We start from the raw sequence: 16,514 nt of genomic DNA, 5'->3' as shown, positions 1-16,514 counted from the left end.
CACATGGTTAATTTTGTTGTTTTTTGAGATGGAATTTCGCTCTTGTTGCCTAGGCTGCAGTGCAATGGCATGATCTTGGCTCACTGCAACCTCCGCCTCCCTGGTTCAAGCGATTCTCCTGCCTCAGCCTCCCTAGTAGCTGAGATTATAGGCACCCATCACCATGCCTGGCTTATTTTTGTATTTTTAGTAGAGACAGAGTTTCACCATGTGGCCAGGCTGGTCTGGAACTCCTGATCTCAGGTGGTCCACCCACCTCAGCCTCCCGAAGTGCTGGGATTACAGGTGTGAGCCATGGCGCCTTGCTTTTTTATTTTTATTTTTTATTTTTTTTTAGAGACAGGGTCTCCGTCTGTTGCCCTGACTGGAGTGCAGTGGTGCGATCATAGCTCACTGTAGTCTGGAACTCCTGGGCTTGTGTTATCCTCCCATCCCAGCCTCCTAAGGAGCTAGGACTACAGCAATGTGCCACCACACCCAGCTAACTTCTTAGAACAATTTTCATAGAGACAGCGTCTTGCTATGTTGCCTAGGGTGGTCTCAAACTCCTGGTTTACAAGTGATCTTCATGCTTCAGCCTCCCAAAGTCCTGGGATTTCAGGTGTGAGCTACAGTACCTGGCCGAGTCAGTAGCATTAATCTTCAAATCTCTCTCACTTGCTGGGACTCCTGCTTTTGTCCTCACCTCTTCTCTGACTCTGATCCTCTGTCTCCCTCTTACAAAGACCCTTGTGATTATATTGGACCCACCCAAATAATTTGCTATAATCCTCTTATCTTAAAATCCTTTACTTTTCCTGGCATGGTGGCTCACGCCTGTAAACCCGGCACTTAGCGAGGCTGAGGCTTGAGGTCAGAAGTTCAAGACCGGCCTGGGCAATATATCAAGATCCCATCTCTACAAACAAATCTAGGCTGGGCGTGGTGGCTCAAGCCTGTAATCCCAGCACTTTGGGAGGCCGAGACGGGTGAATCACAAGGTCAGGAGATGGAGACCATCCTGGCTAACCCGGTGAAACCCTGTCTCTACTAAAAAATACAAAAAACTAGCCGGACGAGGTGGCGGGCGCCTGTAGTCCCCGCTACTTGGGAGGCTGAGGCAGGAGAATGGCGTAAACCTGGGAGGCAGAGCTTGCAGTGAGCTGAGATCCGGCCACTGCACTCTAGCCTGGGTGACAGAGCGAGACTCCGTCTCAAAAAAAAAAAAAATCTAAAAAAATATCTGGGTGCAGGCCAGGTGCGGCGGCTCATGCCTGTAATCCCAAGACTTTGGAAGGCTGAGGTGGGTGGATCACCTGAGGCCAGCAGTTCAAGACCAGTCTGGCCAACATAGTGAAACCCCGTCTCTACTAAAAATACAGAAATTAGCCAGATGTGGTGGCGCATGACTATAATCACAGCTATTCGGGAGGTTGAGGCAGGAGAATCGCTTGAACCTGGGAGGTGGAGGTTGCAGTGAGCCGAGATCATGCCATGGCACTCCAGCCTGGGCGATAGAGTCAGACTCCATCTCAAAAAAAAAAAAAAAAAAAAATTTAAAAAATTAGCTGGGTGTGGTGGTGCATGCCTGTAGTTCCAACTACTCAGGAGGCTGAGGTGGGAGGACTACTTGAGTCCAGAAGGTCAAGGCTGCAACTGAATTGTGATCATGCCACTGCTCTCCTGGCAATAGAGTGAGACTGTCTCAAAAACAGACAGACAAAAACTTACACTTGGCCGGACGTGGTTGCTTGCTCTTGTAATCCCGTCACTTTGGGAGGCCGAGGCGGGTGGATTGCTTGAGCTCAGGGATCCTCCCACCTCAGCCTCTGGAGACCAGCCTGGGCATCATGGTGAAATACCATCTCTACAGAAACACTAGCTGGCATGGTGACACATGCCTGTGGTCCCAGCTACTTGGGAGGCTGAGGTGGGAGGATCACTTGAGTCCAGGAGGTCGAGGCTGCAGTGAGCCATGATTGTGCCACTGTGCTGCAGCTTAGGTAACAGAAGGAGACTCAAAAAAAAAAAAAAATTGAACCCCCCCCGAAAGCAACTGCCTCATAAAGTTTGGGGAAATAGTATTTAAAACAACAAAACAAACAAAAAACCAGGCTGGGTGCGGTGGTTCACACCTAATCTCAGCACTTTGGGAGGCTAAGGCGGGCTGATCACCTGAGGTCAGGAGTTCGAGACCAGCCCCTGGCCAACATGGTGAAATCCCGTCTCTACCAAAAATACAGAAAAATTAGCCAGGTGTGGCGGTGGGTGCCTGTAGTCCCAGCTACTTGGGAGGCTGAGGCAGGAGAATCGTTTGAACCTGGGAGGCGGAGATTGCAGTGAGCCGAGATCGCACCACTACACTCCAGCCTGGGCAACAAGGGCGAAACTCTGTCTCAAAAATAAATAAATAAATAATTAATTAAAGAAGAAAAAAAAAAGCAAATAAAAAGTCTATATACTTCTGAGTAGTTAAGTGCCTTGTGCAAAGAAGGAGGAGGAATCCAACCCAGATCTATTCACTATGCTGCTAAGTCCTTTGTATTGCCGGTCTACCACCCAGTGCTGTGCTGTGCTGGGCCTGCTGAAGTTGCTGTGGGCTGATGTCCATGCTGCTTGCCTCATGCCTCTCCTTACTCCTGGCTGCAGGGCCTAGCAAGAAGACTGGGGCTCCAGCCTGGGTCTGGTGGTCCAGCATAGAGTGGTGGACATTACTGCTTGGCTCTCCACGTGTCCCCACTCACCTACCCTTGCCCCTGGCTTGTCTTCCTAATGCACAGGCTGCAAAAAACTCCTCCAAACCCTACATTTCCCAGATGCCTTTGCAGCTCCGTTTTTGGATGCAGAATTGGTTCTACCAATGAGAAATGCTCATGAGAGATTTAGAAAGTGGAAGCGAGGCAGTGTGGGCGTGTGCATATGTCTTGCTGAGAAGCAGGATTGTGGAGCTATACATTTTATTTTCATGAATTTGTGTGCTTTGTTGGACCCATTTCGAGGTCGTAGTTCTGGTAACTGCCTCTTTGTTCTCCACCTTTCTCCCTATACAGGGGAGCTGCTCCTTGGTGATCCATTTTCGTGGTGTCACAAGGGTCCTACCTACTCCGGGGCTGCTCGATCTGTGGTCTTATTCACACATCTTTAGCATCTCCTGAGAGCTGGTTAAAAATGCGGAGTCTTGGGCCCCACCCCGGACCTACTTACTGAATCTGAAACTGTGAGGGGGTGGGACTGAAGAAGCTGTGCTTTAGCAAGTTGTTCTACCGACTCTTTTGCACAGTAAAATTTGAGAAGCCTACGGCCCACTCCCTCAGCGTCTTCCAGTGATTTCGCAAGCACCATCAATTCTTGTATTAAGTTCTTTTCTGCTTAATATACCTAGAATGGTCCCCACAAGGAACTCCGGCTGCTGGTGTCAGGGTTCCAGAGTTCAACTAGTAGGGTTTGAATTCCAGCTCGCTGTTTAACAGCCATGTGACCATGGGCAAGTGACTTTGTGTGGCAAATTGTAATTTATTCCTACCTTCCTTTTTTCCTTCCTTCTTCCCTTCCTCCCTTCCTCCTTCCCTCCCTTCCTCCTTCCTTCCTTCCTTCTTTTCATCTTACTTTCCTGTCTTCCTGCCTTCTTCTTTCCTTCCTTCTTTCTTTCCTTCCCTCCTTTCTTTTCTTTCGTTCCTTCTTTTCTTTTTCTTAAGACAGAGTGTCACTCTGTTACCCAGGCTGGAGTGCAGTGGCGCAATCTCAGCTCACTGCAACCTCCACCTCCCAGGTTCAAGCGATTCTCCGAGTAGCTGGGATTACAGGTGTGTGCCACCATGCTCAGCTAATTTTTTGTACCTGTAGTAGAGATAGGGTTTTACCATGTTGGCCAGGCTGGTCTTGAACTCCTAAACTTGTGATCTGCCCGCCTCAGCCTCCCAAAGTGTTGGGATTATAGGCATGAGCCACCACGCCCAGCCCCCTTCCCTTCCCTTTTCTCCCACAGTGTCGCTCTCTGTCACCCAGGCTATAGTGCAGTGGTGCAATTACAGCTCAGCCACTGCAGCCTTGACCTCCTGGGCCTGAGTGATTCTCCCACCTTGGCCTGCTGAGTAGCTGGGGCTACAGGTGTGCACCACCATAGCCAGTTGTTATTATTATTTTGTATTTTTGGTAGAGATAGGGTTTTGCCATGTTGCCCAAACTGGACTCAAACTCCTAGACTCAAGTAATCTGCCCGCCTTGGCCACCCCAAATTTTGGGATTACAGGAGTGAGTCACCACACCTGGCCAAAAATTTGTAATTTCTAAAGATGGCCATGGTTCTATTGCTCTCCCTACACGCTCTTCTAGAATCTTGCCACTCTACCATCAAGAGCTGGAGTGTGAGCCGGGCATGGTGGAACATGCCTGTAATCCCAGCACTTTGGGAGGCCAAGGCGGGTGGATCACCTGAGGTCAGGAGTTTGAGACCAGCCTGGTCAACATGGTGAAACCCCATCTCTACTAAAAACACAAAAATTAGCTGGGTGTGGTGGCGGGTGCCTGTAATCCCAGCTACTCAGGAGGCTGAGGCTAGATAATTGCTTGAGCACAGGAGGCGGAGGTCGCAGTGAACCAAGATTGCGCCATTGCACTCCAGCCTGGGTGATAAGGGTGAAACTCTAACAAAACAAAACAAAACAGCTGGAGTATGGGCCAGGTGTGGTGGCTCATGTCTGTAATCCCAGCACTTTGGGAGGCTGAGGCAGGAGACTAGCCTGGGCCACATAGGAAGACCCTATCTCTAATCTCTACTAACAATAAGAAAAAGTTAGCCAGATGTGGTGGGCACATGTCTGTAGTCCTAGCTACTCTGGAGGCTGAGGAGGGAGGATCGCTTGAGCCCAGGAGTTTGAGGTTTCAATGAGCCATGATCACACCACTGCACTCTAGCCTGGGTGACAGAGTGAGATCCTGTCTCAAAAAGAAAAGAGTTGGAGTCTGTACCTCATCCCCTTGAATATGAACAAGGTTTAGTGACTTCCCTTGATGATGAGTCCTGAATAAGTGACACTGTATGACTTCTGAAGCTAGGTCATAAAGATGCAATCCATTTTTCTTTTGCATTTACTTCTTTCCTGCTCTCTTGGGATGTTTGCTGTGGGGGAACCCAGTGGCCATGTTGTGAGGAAGCTCAAGCAGACTATGGAGAGACCTACATGGAGAGACACTAAGGCCTTTGTTCTCCTTACTCTTGCTGAGCCCCCAGCTGATAATTGGCACCACCTGGCCAGTCAGTTGTGTGTCACCTTGGAAACAGATCCCTCTACCTCCAGCTAAGATGCTCTGGCTGATGTCACGGGGAGCCTAAATGAACTGCCTCAACAATCCTTGCTCAAATTACAGATTTGGGAGCAAAATAAATACCTGTTTTTATCTTAAGCCACTAAGTTTTGGGGGATTGTTTGTTACACAGCAAAAGCTAACTGATATGCTTTTCTCTTTCTACACCTTAGCTTGGAAGGGATAGAAGCTCCGGCCTTCCAGGGTTGGTGTGAGGCTCGCATGAAATGAGGCATGAGTCAGGCGCATGGAAGAGCTTCATGTGGGTGAGCTGTGTTGTTACTCTGGCAGGATTGCCACTTGGGTGCCAGCTGAGGCTGCCATCTTCCTGGCACCCTTCCCTAGAGATTCCCCTTCCTGCCTTCCATATTTGCAAGGTGCTGCACAGAGAACAGCAGTACCTCTGCCACCAAGCACCCACTCTGTGCTCCTGAGATCTCCTCAAATCCTCACGAACAATTCCGGGGTGGGTGTGTCAGAGACGTGTGAACCAGAACAACTCCATCTTGAATAGGAGCTTGGTAAAATGAGGCTGAGACCTGAGACCTACTGGGCTGCATTCCCAGATTGTTAAGGCATTCTAAGTCACAGCATGAGATCGGCATAAGATACAGGTCATCAAGACCTTGCTGATAAAACAGGTTGCAATAAAGAAGTCGGCCAAAACCCACCAAAACCAAGATGGCCGCGAGAGTGACCTCTGGTTGTCCTCACTGCTGCACTCCCACCAGTGCCAGGACAGTTTACAGATGCCATGGCAACGCCCTCTATGGTCTAAAAAGGGAGACATGAATAATCCACCCCTCGTTTAGCATATCATCAAGAAATAACCATAAAAATGGGCAACCAGCAGCTCTCAGGGCTGCTCTGTCTATGGAGTAGCTATTGATTTTTTTTTGAAAGAGTCTTGCTCTGTCCCCCAGGCTGGAGTGCAGTGGTGTGATCTTGGCTCACTGCAACCTCTGCCCCCCAGGTTCAAGTGATTTTCCTGCTTTAGCCTCCCAAGTAGCTGGAACTACAGGTGCCCGCCACCACGCCCAGCTAATTTTTGTATTTTTAGTAGAGATGGAGTTTCACCATGTTGATCAGGCTGGTCTCTCCTGGCCTCAGGTGATCCGCCCACCTCAGCCTTCCAAAGTGTTGGGGTTACAGGTGTGAGCCGCCGCACCTGGCTCCTTTATTATTTTTGAGATGGAGTGTCACTCTGTTGCCAGGCAGGAGTGCACTGGCGTGATCTTGGCTCACTGCAACCCCTCTGCCTCCCAGGTTCAAGCGATTCTCCTGCCTCAGTCTCTGGAGTACCTGAGACTACAAGCGCCCACCACCTGGCGAATTTTTTAATTTTTAGTAGAGATGGGGTTTTGCCGTGTTGATCAGGTTGGTCTCCCCTGTCCTCAGGTGATCCGCCTGCTTCGGCCTCCCAAAGTGTTGGATTACAGGTGTGAGCCACTGTGCCCGGCTCCTTTACTTTCTTAATAAATGTGCTTTTACTTTATGGACTTGCCCTGAATTATTTTTTGTGTAAGGTCCAAGAACCCTCTCTTGGGGTCTGGATTGGGACCCTATTCCTGTAACAGCTGTGAGAGGATCCTGGGGGAATAAACGCATGATCCCATTTTACAGGTGGGAAGACTGAGGCTCAGAGAGGGCAAATGGCTTAGTCAACACCTCAGCATTAGTGGGTGGCCTAGCCTGGCCTGTCTGATCCCTCCCCACCCAGAGATGAGATGTCATCGGTACCCTCCTCCATCCTGTAGAGAAGAGCCGGCATTTGCTGTAAGAGAGGCAAGAGGAATTCGGCAGAAACATCCAGGACAACAATCAATTACATTTATTGAGGGCAAGGCAGGGAAGCGGGAAGGGAGGGCAGGGGCAACCTCTCTTCTTCACAGGCACCGGGCCTTGTTTCTCTCCCAGATAAGCTAAGGTCGGCAGGGGCTAAGGGGAGTGAGGCAGGGAGGATGCATATGGGGCCGGTGGGAGCCAGGAGAAGCTGGGGTCAGAGGTAGGAGCTGGGGCTGTGGGGAGTGAAAGGTGAGGCAAGTTCAAAGGTGAACTGCAGCTCGGAGGAAGGGGTCCAGTGCAAACCAGGACTTACAGGTGTAGAGGTAAAATGGGACTCATGGGGGTGAAAGAGAAGCTGGGGTCAGAGGGGATTCAGAGGTCAAAGAGAAGTTGAGGTCAGAGGTAGGAGCTGGGGCTCAGGTGACGGGGTTAAAGGTGAAGGCAAGGTCAGAGGTGAAGTGCAGCTCAGAGGGAGGGGTCAAACATAAACCAGAACTTCTAAGTCTACAGGTAAAATGGGATTCATGGGGGGCAGGGGTCAAAGGTGAAGCAGAGGTCGGGGTGAAGGAGGACCCGCAAAGTTAAAGGCGCGTTCCCAGAGTCAGAAGGGTGAAGCGGGGCTCCTCCTGGGAATGTCAAGGTTGGAAGAGCTCAAGAAGGTCAAAGATAAATTAGGGCTAAGGGTCAAAGGGGAGCCAGGGTTGGAGATGAAGTAGCCAGAAGTAAAGCGAGCTCCAAAGGTATTGTTAGGGTCAGGGCCAAGTCTTAGGGTCGGGGGGAGTCAGGCTTGGAGGGAAAGTGGGGCCCCAGGGCTCAGAGGTGGGGGATCTGGGGGTTCAAAGGTCAGAAGCCTCAAGGGAAAAGATGGGAAGCCATGGGAGCAGCCTAGGCCACCTCCTCCTCCGCCTCCTCCTCGAACTCGCCCTCCTCGGCAGTGGCATCCTGGTACTGCTGGTACTCAGATACCAGGTCATTCATGTTGCTCTCGGCCTCAGTGAACTCCATCTCGTCCATGCCCTCGCCTGTGTACCAGTGCAGGAAGGCCTTGCGCCGGAACATGGCCGTGAACTGCTCGGAGATGCGCTTGAACAGCTCCTGGATGGCCGTGCTGTTGCCGATGAAGGTCGCGGCCATCTTCAGGCCGCGGGGCGGGATGTCGCACACGGCCGTCTTCACGTTGTTGGGGATCCACTCCACGAAGTAGCTGCTGTTCTTGCTCTGCACGCTCAGCATCTGCTCATCCACCTCCTTCATGGACATGCGGCCCCGGAACACCGCGGCCACAGTCAGGTAGCGGCCGTGGCGCGGATCGCACGCGGCCATCATGTTCTTGGCATCGAACATCTGCTGGGTGAGCTCAGGCACCGTCAGGGCCCGGTACTGCTGGCTGCCCCGGCTGGTCAGGGGCGCGAAGCCGGGCATGAAGAAGTGCAGGCGAGGAAAGGGGACCATGTTGACGGCCAGCTTGCGCAGGTCGGCGTTCAGCTGGCCCGGGAAGCGCAGGCAGGTGGTGACCCCGCTCATGGTGGCCGACACCAGGTGGTTGAGGTCCCCGTAGGTGGGGGTGGTCAGCTTGAGGGTGCGGAAGCAGATGTCGTAGAGCGCCTCGTTATCGATGCAGTAGGTCTCATCCGTATTCTCCACCAGCTGGTGCACGGACAGCGTGGCGTTGTAGGGCTCCACCACCGTGTCCGACACTTTGGGCGAGGGCACCACACTGAAGGTGTTCATGATGCGGTCCGGGAATTCCTCGCGGATCTTACTGATGAGCAGCGTGCCCATCCCAGACCCCGTGCCACCTCCCAGCGAGTGGGTCAGCTGGAAGCCCTGAAGGCAGTCGCAGCTCTCGGCCTCCTTCCGGACTACATCCAGGACAGCGTCCACCAGCTCCGCGCCCTCCGTGTAGTGCCCCTTTGCCCAGTTGTTGCCGGCTCCGGATTGGCCTGGAGAGGGAAGGGGAGGGGACAAAGCGCAGGCAGTTATGGGGAGCCCCCACCCTCCACCCTGTCTCTCCACCACCTGGAGGAATACTAGTAGTTGTATTCCTACTACTAGTATTCTAGCAGTTGAATACTAGTAGCTATCAAAAATAATAACAATTAGCCAGGTGTTGTGGCAGGGGCCTGTAGTCCCAGCTACTCGGGAGGCTGAGGCGAGAGAAACGCTTGAACCTGGGAGGAGGCTGCGGTGAGCCGAGATCGAGCCACTGCACTCCTGCCTGGGCGACGGAGTGAGACTCCATCTCAAAAACACACACACACAAAACACCCTCCTGCCCCCACCCCCCACAACAAAAAAAACCAAAAAACCAGGACTGGGCATGGTGGCTCAAGCCTATAATCCCAACACTTTGGGAGGCCGAGGTGGGAGGATTGCTTGAGCCCAGGAGTTGGAGGCTGCAGTGAGCTATGATCACACCACTGCACTCCAGCCTGGGAGCCAGAGGAAGACCCTGTCTCTAAAATAAATAAACAAGAATAAAAAGATTAATAATTAACATTATTATTATCATTTCCAGGCAAGGTCTTGGTATGTTGCCCAGGCTGGAGTACAGTGGTGCAATCATGACTCACAGCAGTCTTGATCTCCCAGGTTCAAGTGATCTCCTGCCTCAGTCTTCTGAGTAGCTGGGACTACAGGCTTATGCTACCAGATCTGGCTAATTTTTTTATTTTTATTTTTTTGTAGAGGTGGGGTTTTGGCATGTTGCCCAGGTTGGTCTTGAACTCCTGAGCTGGAGCAAGCCACCTGCCATGGCCTCCCAAAGTGCTGGAATTACAGGCGTGAGCCACCATACTTGGCCTGTGTTTTCTTGTTAATCGTGTTGTCTATAAGCTCACTGTGGAATGCAAGCTCCATGAGGAAAAGAATCAGTATTAGAATATTGGCCAGGCGCGGTGGCTCACGCCTGTAATCCCAGCACTTTGGGAGGCTGAGGCTGGCAGATCATGAGGTCAGGAGATCGAGACCATCCTGGCTAACACGTGAAACCGCTTCTCTACTAACAACAGAAAAAAATTAGCCAGATGTGGTGGTGGGCGCCTGTAGTCCCAGCTACTCAGGAGGCTGAGGCAGGAGAATGGCGTGAACCTGGAAGGTGGAGCTTGCAGTGAGCTGAGATAGCGCCATTGCACTCCAGCCTGGGCGACAGAGCGAGACTGTCTCGAAAGAAAAAAAAAAAGAAAGTTGGCCAGTATTACTGTGAACAGCTAACATTTTCTTTCATCCCTTGTCTGTCTCCACCTTGGTTCAGCTCCAGCATTGCCCTCCTGGATAAGTTCAGTTCCCTCTGTCCTGGTTCCCTGGCTCCTATCCTCATCCCCCAGTCTGTCCTTTCCACAGTACCCACAAGACGACACCTGAGAGCACCTGAGTTAAGTCCTGTCCCTCCTCTGCATACAGCCCTCCAGGGCTCCCACCTGCCTTGGGGTCAAAGCCCAAATCCTCCCTGCAGGCCACAAGGCCCTGCTGGACCTGTCCCATCCCCTCCCTCACTCTGCTTCAGCCGCAGTTGTTTCTCCAACTTTCCAGGTGTGGTCCTGCCCTGGGGCCTTTGCACTAGTCGCTCCAGCTGCCTAGGCTTTCCCACCAGGTATTCACATGACTTTTTCCTCACCTCCTTCAGGTCTCAGCTCAATGCCACATCCTCAGAGAAGCCACCTCTGGTCACCCCCACCCTCCTCCTCCCCAGCCTGGTGGTTTGGACTCCAGCTTCTCGGGACTGACAAGACAAACTGTGTGACCTTGGACGAGTGACTTCCGCTCCCTGATCTGTTGGAAGATTTCAAAACATAATGATGCAGTTCTGTGACCGTGACCCATAAGAGGTCCCTGGGAAATGGCTGGGTGAAATCAAGATGAAATGAGATTGGCCAAAGGGTGTGAGTGATTTCAGGAGAACCACAGAGGGCTTGCAGTTGGGCCAAGAGAATCTATGGTCTCTGGGTGGCCAGGGGGTGGGAGGAACATTAAAAGTGTGGACTCAGACCGGACGCGATTGCTCACGCCTGTAATCCCAGCACTTTGGGAAGCAGAGGCAGGCGGATCACCTGAGGTCAGGTGTTCGAGACTAGCCTGGCCAACATGGTGAAACCCCGTCTCTATTAAAAATACAAAAAATTAGCTAGGTGTGGTGGCACGTGCCTGTAGTCCCAGCTACTCGGGAGGCAGGAGAATCGCTTGAATCGGGAAGGTGGAGGTTGCGTCACTGCACTCCCACTGCCCACTCCAGCCTGGGCAACGGAGACTCCGTCTCAAAAAACAAAACAAAACAAAATGTGGACCTGGTAGTCAGACCCTCTGGCTCCTGGCAGCCTCACTGGCTTGCGGTGTGACTTTCTGCATGTGACCTATTGTCTCTGTGCCTGTTTTCTCACCTGTAAAATGGAAGCAAGAGGCGAAGTTGAGGAAAAGATTCAGAGAGGTAGGACAGGTCCTGCATTTAGCACATCTTAGATGCTGGGAGTATTGGAGGCGGGTGGAGCCAGGGCCTGAGGCCAGGGTAGGGACATGCAGCCAGCTGGAGCCATGAAAGCTTCCCTGGAAGGATTGTCCCAGGGTGTGGACGCCTCACTGTCTTCACATATGCTGTTCCCTCTATCTTCAACATCTTTCCTCCCTTCAATGCCCTTTGGCTACTTCAAATCCTACCCACATTCTAGACTGCAGATAGTAATGAAAACAATGACAAATGCTTATTTACCTCTTTCTCTGTGTCAGGCATTGTTCTAAATTCTTTTAGGCTTTAGGCCTCACTTTTTTTTTTTTGGAGAGGGAGTTTCGCTCTCGCCCAGGCTGGAGTGCAGTGTCCTGATCTTGGCTCACCACAACCTCCGCCTCCTGGGTACAAGCAATTCTCCTGCCTCAGCCTCCCGAGTAGCTGGGATTACAGGCATCCGCCACCATGCCTGGCTAATTTTTTATTTTTAGTAGAGACGGGGTTTCTCCATGTTGGTCAGGCTGGTCTCAAACTCCCAACCTCAGGTGATCCACCCACCTCGGCCTCCCAAAGTGCTGGGATTATAGGTGTGAGCCACTGTGCCCACCCTAAGCCTCACTATTCTAATAGTTAGCATTTTAGAATCCCTGTTTTATTTGATCTTTTTTAGAGGTGGGGTCTCATGCCATCGTTCAGGCTGGAGTGCAGTGGCACCATCATAGGTCACAGCAGCCTCGACCTCCCAGGCTCAAGTGCTCCTCCTACCTTAGCCTCACGAGTAGCTGTGGCTGCAGGTGCATACCACCTCACTCAGCTAATTAGAATTTTTTTTCTTTTTGTAGAGACGGGGGGTCTCACCATGGTGCCCAGGCTGGCCTCGAACTCCTGGCCTCAAGCTCTCCTCCTGACTTAGCCCAAAGTCCTGGGTTTACAGGCATGAGCCACCATGCCCAGTGAAATCCCTGTTTTAAAGACGAGGAGGCCGGGCAAAGTGGCTCATGCTTGTAATCCCAGCACAAATGAGTTGGGTGGATCGTTTGAGTCCAGGAGTTTGAGACTAGCCTGGGCAACACAGAGATCCACCTCTCTACAAAGACTAAAAAATTAGCTGGATGTGGTGGTGCGCTGTAGTCCCAGTTACTTGGGAGACTGAGGCAAGAGGACCACGTGTGCCCGGAGGTGGAGGCGACAGTGAGCCGCGATCATGCCACTGCACTCTAGCCTGGGTGACAGCAGGACAGACAGACTTTGTCTGAAAAAAAAAAAAAAAAAAAAAAAAAAGAGGATTTTGAGGCCCAGAAAGGCTGAGGAGCCCATCCTAAGTTATCCATCTGAATCAACCCCTGACCGAGCTTTACTTACTTATCTCCTTTGTGGCCTATCACCTTCCACCAGAATGTGAGCTGCACTGGGGCAGAGAGGGAGCTCTGTCTATATTTGATTCTTCCCTGTATCTCCAACTTCTAGAACAGGGCCTGGTATGCAGTAAGTGCTCACCATTTGTTGAATGCATGAAGTGGCAGAATTGGGATGTGCACCCAGGCAGTCTGGTTCCGGTTCAGACTGTTGAATTAAAATGCCACCTCCTCCAGGAAGCCTTCCCTGAACCCCTCTCTGTATCCACCCTCTCCAGGGCTCTCACAGTGGCCCGAGCGTCCCCCATCACAGCCCTAGATGCAGGGCTGGTGGCTGGTGCCCTGTCCAACCCCTCTCTGGTCTGTGGGCTCCGGTGGTGGCTGTTGACTCAGTGGTGTTAGCAGGAATAAGGAGGTTTTCCAGCCTCTGCTCCCTGCTGGGGGACTCACCAAACACGAAGTTGTCTGGCCGAAAGATCTGACCGAAGGGGCCGGAACGGACGGAGTCCATGGTGCCGGGTTCCAGGTCCACCAGCACCGCTCTGGGGACATAATTCCCTCCTGCAGGGAAACAGATGGAGGGCAGTTTGGTGCCTGCCAGGAACCACAGGCGCCCGGTAGCATCCTGTTCCCTCCCAGCTGCCCCTCCCCACCTGGAAGGTGCCTCCTTCGCCCTACCTGTGGCCTCGTTGTAGTACACATTGATCCTCTCCAGTTGCAGGTCACTGTCCCCATGGTATGTGCCTGTGGGGTCGATGCCATGTTCGTCACTGATAACCTCCCAAAACTAGAGAGAGAGGTGGTCGAAGAGTTGAGAGAGGGGAAGCCGGTGGCCAGGCGGAAGAGTACCGCCAGCCCCCAACTACCTCCCTAGCTGCCACCTCTCCCCCAGCAAGGTGAACGGGGGACCTAGAGGCATGGTGTCGGGGCGAGGATGAGGCAGCAAGAAGGAGCGGTGGGGGCGGGGTGCAGCCGAGTCAGCACCCAGCGGGGCCGGCTGGTGCCAGCGCACCCAGGCTGCAGCCCGGGGGAGGCATGGGGGTTCTTTGTGCGTGAGGATGGGACAGTGGCCCAGCTGTGGGCCCAGCTGTGACAGGCGGACAGAAGGCTGGCTCCCACTCTCCGCAGCCTCTTTGTTCCCAGCCTGGCCCTGCCACCCCCACCCCGCGACCCTTCCCTCACGGCCCCTGGGGCGCGCTGGCCTCCTGGGGACCTCATTCCTCTCCAAAGGCTCCCAGGTTGGGGGGTGCTCCGGGGACCGACCCCGCGCCGCTCCCCGGGGTCGCTGCCTCCTTCCCGGGCCCCGTCCCCCGCGCACCTTGGCCCCGATCTGGTTGCCGCACTGGCCGGCCTGCAGGTGCACGATCTCCCGCATGGCGGTGGCGCTGAGGGTGGACGCGGCGGCGGTGGCGCGAGCGCGGGGAGCTGCGGCGGCGGCGCGGGTGGAAGATGCGGCGGAGACGGCGGAGCACGGTCCCTGCGCCCCCGGGAGCAGCTATATGAGCGGGCGGGGCACGCGTCACGGCCGGTCACCCTCCCGCTCCGCCCCTTGGTCCCGCCCCGGGATGATAGAGGGGGCTGGGGTGGGGGGAGGTGGTGCAGGGACCTCCCTTCCCAGCGGCCCCCCTCGAGACGTCCGGGACCCCACGTGCTCCGACCCCTGCCTTGTGGGTGAGGCCCCTTAGGGCGCCACCAGTGCCGTCTCCACCTTCCCAGCCCCCAGCCAGGCTTGACCACCCGCAGAAATTGGGCGGAGGAAGGGAGGGGAGCGCCTGGTAAACAGGCATCTGAGAAGTCCTGCCCCTCCCCCTTAGCCTCCACCCTCCTGCCCCAGGCCTTGCCTCAGTTTCTCGGTCCGCAGTCCCTCTTCTCATTCTATTTAGACCGCATTCGCCAGAATCCTTGCATTAACCGCGAGCCCTCCCAGTGGGGCTGGGCTGGGGGCTCCGGAGCGGCGATATGGTTTGCAGGTTGGTTCCCGGAGGGCTTGTCCCAAAGCTGCATAGTAAAACCACGATTTCCTCCCATGACTGGGTGCAGATGCTGGTGGGCTCCCCGGTACACCTCTACTGGGCATTGAGCTCGTCACAGGTGGGTCACCCCCAGCCTGGCCTAAGGAGGAGAGACAGCTGGGTTACATATTGGGAGGGGATAGTGAGTCGCCAGGCTGCCTCGCTCTCCCAAAATAACACCACTCCTCTCCAGTATTATAATATATCTATATCTGTATCTATATCTATATCTGTATCTATATCTATATCTATATCTATATCTATATCTATATCTATATCCTTTTTCTGTTTTTTTTTCTTTGAGATGGAGTTTCACTCTTGGTGCCCAGGCTGGAGTGCAATGGCGCGATCTCGGCTCTCTGCAACCTCTGCCTCCCAGGTTTAAGCGATTCTCCTGCCTCAGCCTCCCGAGTAGCTGGGATTACAGGCATGTGCCACCACGCCCGGCTAATTTTTTTGTATTTTTAGTAGAGACAAGGTTTCTCCATGTTGGTCAGGCTGATCTCAAACTCCTGACCTCAGGCCATCTGCCCACCTCTGCCTCCCAAAGTGCTGGGATTACAGGCGTGAGCCACTGCGCCTGGCCTATATGTGTATACATATGTATTTTGAGACAGGGTCTTGCTCTGTCCCCTAGGCTGTGGTGCAGTGGCATGCTTAGAGCTCACTGCAGCCTCAATGTCCTGGACTCAAGCAATCCCCTCGCCTCAGCCTCCCAAATAGCTGGGACTGCAGGTGCACGCCATCACGCCTGGCTAATTTTCAAGATTTTTTGTAGAGATGGGGTCTCGCTATGTTGTCCAGGCTGGTCTCCGACTCCTGAGCTCAAGGGATCCTCCCACCTCGGCCTCCCAAAGTGCTGGGATTCCAGGCGTGAGACTGGAATTATATTTTATTCCAGTGTTCAGTATTATAATCTATTACACACCATATGCCCTGCCTCTGCATTTCCTGTAACGTTAGGTATATGACCTTGCCCTGGTGCTCCTCTCTGTGTCTGAATTTCACATTTGCAAGTTGGGGTGGTGAAGAAGGCCCACCCTCCAGGGTCTGATGATGCAAGACCCAGTTAAGAACATAGTGCTAGTCTCCCCTCCCACAGAGTCAACAATAAATTGTATCTTTCACGAGTCTAACTATTATCAGAGGCTGGACTGGACTTCCTGTGCTGCCTCTCCTGTGAAGGTCAGGCCTCCTGGGGCTGCTTCCTTGGACAGCCTCCAGTCCCACCCTCCCAGGAAGTCTCCTCCTCACCTCCCGTCCTTGACTTCCCCACTCAAGGACTTTGGTGTATTGCTGGTGGGGGGTGGGGTAAGCCATCTTGGCCATGTGGTTGGGACCTCACATTTGCCATGGCCACTAATTTTTTTTTTTTTTTTTTTGAGACAGAGTCTTGTTCTGTCACCAAGCTGGAGTGCAGTGGTGCCATCTCGGCTCACTGCAACCTCAGCCTCCTGGGTTCAAGCCATTCTCCTGGCTCAGCTGCCCCAGTAGCTGGGATTACAGGCACGCACCACCATGCCCAGCTAATTTTTGTATTTTTAGTAGAGACGGGGTTTCACCATGTTGGCCAGGCTGGTCTCGAACTCCTGACCTCGTGATCTGCCCGCCTTGGCCTCCCAAAGTGCTGGATTCCAGGCG

At 53.2% G+C, this 16,514-nt stretch overlaps 1 protein-coding gene across 1 annotated transcript; it reads right to left on the bottom strand.

Moving 5' to 3' along the window:
• Positions 1 to 7,091: 7,091 nt before the first annotated feature.
• On the bottom strand, positions 7,092 to 14,603 carry TUBB4A (tubulin beta 4A class IVa). Its single transcript, XM_033196316.1, has 4 exons — positions 14,180 to 14,603; positions 13,540 to 13,648; positions 13,312 to 13,422; positions 7,092 to 9,011 (listed from the first exon to the last, which is right to left on the bottom strand). Exons 1-4 carry the CDS (start codon positions 14,234 to 14,236, stop codon positions 7,954 to 7,956), a joined length of 1,335 nt encoding a protein of 444 aa, XP_033052207.1. The 5' UTR covers positions 14,237 to 14,603; the 3' UTR covers positions 7,092 to 7,953.
• Between the last annotated feature and the right edge of the window lie 1,911 nt (positions 14,604 to 16,514).

Source organism: Trachypithecus francoisi, unplaced genomic scaffold, assembly GCF_009764315.1.
Source record: "Trachypithecus francoisi isolate TF-2019V2 unplaced genomic scaffold, Tfra_2.0 Lachesis_group5, whole genome shotgun sequence".
Classification (NCBI taxonomy): Eukaryota; Metazoa; Chordata; class Mammalia; order Primates; family Cercopithecidae; genus Trachypithecus; species Trachypithecus francoisi.
The sequence above is the reverse complement of the archived record's forward strand: the minus strand, read 5'-3'. Positions and strand labels throughout refer to the sequence as shown.

Excerpts from the sequence above, each read along its gene's own strand:
- TUBB4A (XM_033196316.1), bottom strand. The coding sequence starts at position 14,236 with ATGCGGGAGATCGTGCACCTGCAGGCCGGCCAGTGCGGCAACCAGATC. Across the intron at positions 13,649-14,179 it reads GCAACCAGATCGGGGCCAAG|TTTTGGGAGGTTATCAGTGA; the intron begins GTGCGCGGGGGA and ends CTCTCTCTCTAG. Across the intron at positions 9,012-13,311 it reads GCCAGACAACTTCGTGTTTG|GCCAATCCGGAGCCGGCAAC; the intron begins GTGAGTCCCCCA and ends TTCCCTCTCCAG.